The following is a 6,098-nucleotide window of genomic DNA, read 5'->3' on the forward strand; positions in this document are numbered from 1 at the left end:
CATTTATCTAAAATCTCATTGTGTAAATATTTTGTGAAAGCACCAATAGTCAACGCTACGATATCGTTGAGGTATCGATATTGTAGTATTTGGTCAAAAATATCGGGATATTTGATTTTCTCCCTATCGCCCAACCCTAAGTTATATACATTGTGTTTGTAAATGTATCAATGTGAACACACTTTATATTTGAAACTGGGTTAAAATTAGTACGCAGTATGAAACTGAAACACAGCTGTTGTTTTCACACTGAAACCGGAAAACCATCTCAATATGTTCATCTGCATCTTTCAGTTGTTTCCATTGTCATTCGCAGTGTATTTCAATTTGGCTGAACATAGTACTTGCAATTAACAATACAATTGTCTCCTTCAGTTCAATTTAAAAAAGAATATTTATTAGCGTGTTACTTTTGCAAACAAATTCAAGTTTTGAATGAATCCCAGAATACACCTTTTGGTTATATCAATATAACTGTGACCCTGATAATCTAATACCACAAGTACACAACTTTTGAAGTTAACCACGGTTCTTTATTATCAGTGGAAAAAAAAAAATCTTAAAGCTACGGTGTGTAGTTTCTGTCTCCCTAATGAGGAATTCTAAGTAATGCCAACAACACTGTCGGAGCGTCTACACGATACAAGCCTTCTGTTATTGTGACGATCGAGAGCAATAACGTCATTTACGATACAACGATTTGGGTTGTTATATATTTACTTGCCCGACGTGGCGTTTTAACTTGCCCCGGGCCTTTGGGCAACCCTTATTGTTGAACCCTGTTCACTGTCAGAGGTGCTCAGGAAAAACAACACAACTTTTTTTTGGATGTTGAAAACGCCGAGGAGTCAGAAAAGATGTGTTTTCATGCAGCTTAAGTGTGTCCGCCGAACAATGGCTGTTTACCTGCCAGACGGTGAGCAGGGCAGACCGGCCTCGCAGGCTGCAGCCCAGTCTGAGCTGCACTTGGCTGGTGGGTTATTTCCCACAGTGATTTGTGTGTGTGTGTGTGTGTGTGTGTGTGTGTGTGTGTGTGTGTGTGTTGCTGTGGGTTGGGCAGCAGGGGGAAGTGTTTCTCCGTGGCACCCTGAGCTTACAGAGGATGACCTAACACTCCGGTTCCTTCCTCTCCGGCCCCCTCAAGTCCCTGAATTGTTCATTGCACCTCTGTGTGCTCTTATAATGCTGTCCGAACGGCCCTCTTAGAGAAAAACTCCCCCCCCCCTGACGAGCGCTCTGGCCGCTTTAATATCAAAACTTGGAGTTCACATGCAGTTCAGAGCAGATTGGAAAGTGGGGGTGTTTTAACTGAAACTGAATTTTTGAGAAACACCAAAAAGTGAATCAGTGTTATTGTTCTTAATCTTAGCTGCCGAGTTGGTGGGGACTTAGTTGTTTAACCTGTTTTGGTCTGTTCATAAAGTAATGGGTCTGTTTCAACGATGTATGCGACAAATGTAAAGTTTGGGGTCGTGAAAGCCAGCTTTAACCCTCGTGTCGTCTTCCTGTTAACCATGAACCTGCCCTTCCAGGTCAAAATTGAATTTTTGTTTGTGCTTTTCCGATGTTTTTGTCATTTTTCTGATTTATTTCTCACTTTTCTTTTCCAGCTTTTGGTGCTTTTTTTTTGTTTGTTTTTTAAACCTGAGCTGGTTTAATAACAGGTTTTACACTTATTCTTTAATTCATAGTCAACAAACCTCATTTATATCAAATTATACATAAATCTTTTGTTAAAAAGGCAGAAATTATGAATTATTTTGACTAATAGTTAAGATCAGAGGATGTTGAGACGGGTAGATGTCAAAGTTTAGTCCGGATTCTGTTTTGAAAAAGAATTAAAATGCTATAAGATTAAAGAAAAAGCCCCAAAAAATTCAATGAAATTATTAATTGTACCCGAAGAGCGTTGTATGGAATCATCCATGTTGTTTTTGGACAATTTGGTTAAAAGAAATCTATATTTCAGATATTAAACACTTAGAAACGGGTCAATTTGACCCGAGGACAACAACACAAGTGTTAATGTGACGTGTTTCCTGTTGAACAGGATGTTGGGCGGGTCCTAACACAGTGAGGAATCGATTAAATCTGTACACCAATGGGCAATCAGTCAAAGTGAAAGGCCAAACAAGGGCAACAACAGGGGCAGGGCTTCTTATTTTACACAATTAAAAAAATATATATATGTTTTTTAAATGGATTTAGCATGTTTTCTTTTTTCCAAACGTACAAACATTGGGAGCAATTTGGGGTTCGGCTCCTTGCTCAAAGACACTTTTAACGTGGACAGAAGACAATTATTTTTTGGGGCATTTCCGCCATTAATGGACAGGACAGCTAGGTGAAAAAGGGGGGAGACATGCAGGAAATCGCCACAGGTTGGACTCGAACCCTGGACCTCTGCATCAAGGATTAAACCTCTACGTAGATGTGCGCCTGCTCTACCCACACTGACCTGTTGAATGGCAATTTGGGATTCAGTTCCTTGCTCAAAGACACTTTTAACGTGGACAGAAGACAAGTTTATTTTTTGGGGGCTTTTCCGCTTTTAAACGTTGTGTTGTATTTCCCGTCAAAATTGAAAATCACCGTATCTAATCGACGTATTTAAGTTTTTATTCTGTTTTTGTCCCTTTTTTTTTCAAAGCTTTTAACGCTTTTTTTTCAATGTTTGTCACTTTTTGGACGTTTTCAACACTATTAACTTTAGTTTGACAGTTATTTTAGAAATTTATGGTCAATAATCCTCATTTATAGGAAATTATACCTAATGTTTGAGTTAGAAAAGCAGAAATTAGGAATTATTGAGACTAAAATTAAAGGAATGTATGTTGATGATAATCACAGACTGGAATATGTCAACTTTTACTCAATACTATTTCAACAACACTTCCATTTGTTTTACAATGCTATAAAATTGAATAAGACCCAAAATTAATGAAAGTAGAGATGTGTACTTGCCAAAGAGCGTTGGGTGGAATCAATCATGTTATTTTGGGGAATTAAAAAGAACATTGATATAGGACAACATGAGGACAACATGAAGACAACATGAGGACAACATGAGGGTTAAAGAAAAGGACAGCTAGGTGAGAAAGGGGGGTGGGGGGAGAGGGGGAAGACATGCAGGAAACTCGAACCCTGGACCTCTGCGTCGAGGATCAAACCTCTACGTATATGTGCGCCTGCTCTACCCTCTGATCCAACCCGGCCACACCGACCTGTCTAATGGCTTTTCACCAACCGAGCATCCCTTGCGTTTTTGGTTTTGAGTCAAATGAGGTCACCATACACATTTCCTGTTTACATTAAATGCTTCTCACCACAACACGTTAGCTGTGTTCGCAACCTCTATCACAAAAACATAGGGGGGGTGTATACTTATACCCCTGTATTTTAACATAGGGGGTGTATACTTTTGCCCCTGTATTTTAACATAGGGGGGTGTATACTTATGCCCCTTTATTTTAACATAGGGGGGTGTATACTTTGCCCCGTATTTTAACATAGGGGGTGTATACTATGCCCCTGTATTTTAACATAGGGGGGTGTATACTTATGCCCCTGTATTTTAACATAGGGGGGTGTATACTTATGCCCTGTTTACATAGGGGGTTATCTTATCCCCATGGATTTTAACATAGGGGTGTATACTTATCCCCCTGTATTTTACATAGGGGTGTATACTTATGCCCCTGTATTTAACATAGGGGGTGTATACTTATGCCCCTGTATTTAACATAGGGGGGTGTTATACTTATGCCCTGTATTTTACATAGGGGGTGTATACTTATGCCCCCTGTATTTTAACATAGGGGTGGATATCTTATGCCCCCTGTATTTAAACATAGGGGGGTGTATACTTAGGCCCTGTTTTAACATAGGGGTGTGTAACTTATTGCCCTGTATTTACATAGGGGGGTGTATACTTATGCCCCTGTATTTTTAACATAGGGGGGTGTATACTTGTGCCCCCTGTATTTTAACATAGGGGGGTGTATACTTGTGCCCCTGTATTTTAAGGAAGAACAGTTATTTATTTACAATACATTTTTTATTCACAAAGAAAATTGGTGTCCTTTAAAAGGTGGATTTTTCCTTCTTTTTTTTTATCAAGATCAATTTCCAAAAGATGTTTTTTTATTCCTCTTTTTAGTCAACTTTACCACGGGTGTGTAAACGTATGAGCACAGCTGTAAATGCTCAGGCAGTCGATGACTGATACAGACTCACTTTGGGTTCTCTGTTAGCTCTGGGCGCTAATATGACTCTGAAAGATGTCAACATCTCACTGTGGCATGTATTCATGTTAGTATTCCAACACTTGTTAGGATTATGTCATACAATGATGAGTTAGAGCAGCAGGGAGCCAGCAGAAAAACAGCCAACATGAAGATACCGTCAGTAAACAATGTGACAGTTCAGTCTTATTATCGGCTAATATCGCCAGAACATGATGCAGCCGTTGAGCCTATCTTTTCATTTTTGGAGCAACGATTTAAGAGGGAATTCTTTAAATCTTTACCCCTTTAAAAAAAATCACACTGAAATTAGTAGGGGGGGGGGGGGGGGGGGGAATACCGGATCACACGATTTTACGTAAGCCACGATACTAGACTATTGGCGATTTTAAACATATTGCAATATTCTGCGATATATTGCAATTAATAACCTTTTTTCCAACTTCTAATTTTTCCCAATTTCTAATGATGTCTGATGATGTAAATGATAAACTTATCAACATCTGTTTCATCTAAAAAGAAACATTTCTCTGTTTGTTCATCTCACTTCAATGTTATCGCTGCAAAATGAGACAAACTGTATACACATATATATTATATATAATAATATATCCATACTTGGCGCCTGTGTATCGACACAGTATTACCACTGAAAATATTGCGATTCTATGCTGTGTGGATTTTTTTCCCCCACCCCTAGAAATCAGTGTGCTTTCAAATTAGTTTATATTCTTTATGTTTTTGTGTTTTTGAGTCTGGACTCAGTACAACATTTAAAGTGATTCTAGCACAATGAGTCCAGACCACACTGCTTCCAGCTGTAAACACACATGAAGGTGCAACAGGATGTAACTTCTCCTCCCCCCCCCCCTGCAGGTGAGTACATCAAGAACTGGCGACCGCGCTACTTCCTTCTGAAGACAGACGGCTCTTTCATCGGCTACAAGGACAAACCGCAGGACTCTGACCTGGCCTACCCGCTCAACAACTTCTCCGTAGCAAGTAAGACTCACAAAGACACACAAAGACACACAAAGACACGCCTGCGTCACGAGGGTCGGCCATCGTTGGGATTCTGAGTCCAGGTCCTTTTGATTCCGGGTCTTATCGATTCTTTGAGGGGTGGAGTTGAAACGGGTCAGAATCAGAATCAGAAAAACTTTATTGATCCCCGAAGGGAAACTCTGCGTTGCAGTCGCACAAATAGTATAAATGTCAGAGTAGAAATCTAAGGAAAGAAATGTAAGGAGTGTGGATATGTACGGTTTTTAATGTTATTATACAGTATTTACATAGTTAAGGTGTTGCAATGGTGAAAAGTACTAATAATATTAATAGTAATAGTCGCAGTTGAGTATTGCACACATTTCAGGTCGTGTCATTGCACAAAACAGATAATATTGTCCAGTTTCAAGGGGGGGGGGGAGTTATATAGTTTGATGGCCACAGGCATGAATGACTTCCTGTGAATCACATGCTTATTTCACAAATAAGAGGACAAGTTTGATTTTAGTTTTTTTTAACTTTTTTACTTAATTGCCCATATTGAACATTGTAGGCAATTTTATCAATACAGTACACATGCACTTTTTCAATGAGAGGTCAAAGCAACAAAAAATATCTAAATAATAATAAAAGGGTCACCTCGGGGTTCATTCAACACCCATATTGACTACATAGAAGCAGGGTAAATAAGTATGTTTAAATTATTCTAAATCAAGGCCTAGAAGGACAGGGGTCCATCTTCTCACAAGCAAAGATACCGTCAACTGTAAAATAGAAGTCTTATTTTCCATTGTATGGACCTGTTTGATTTTTTTTGTCTCCACTGAGCTACTGTAGGGGGGTGGGGGG

The 6,098-nt window shown here is 39.2% G+C and overlaps 1 protein-coding gene across 1 annotated transcript in view; it reads left to right on the forward strand.

Annotated features, from left to right (window-relative positions):
- LOC116689726 (RAC-gamma serine/threonine-protein kinase) overlaps positions 1 to 6,098 on the forward strand; it is a gene marked incomplete at its 5' end in the record, with an annotated part of 81,844 nt that overhangs the window by 29,954 nt on the left and 45,792 nt on the right. Inside the window, 1 exon segment of the mRNA XM_074783855.1 lies at positions 5,121 to 5,246. Coding sequence (XP_074639956.1) covers positions 5,121 to 5,246 — 126 coding nt within the window.

Source organism: Etheostoma spectabile, chromosome 5, assembly GCF_008692095.1.
Source record: "Etheostoma spectabile isolate EspeVRDwgs_2016 chromosome 5, UIUC_Espe_1.0, whole genome shotgun sequence".
In the NCBI taxonomy this organism is placed as follows: domain Eukaryota; kingdom Metazoa; phylum Chordata; class Actinopteri; order Perciformes; family Percidae; genus Etheostoma; species Etheostoma spectabile.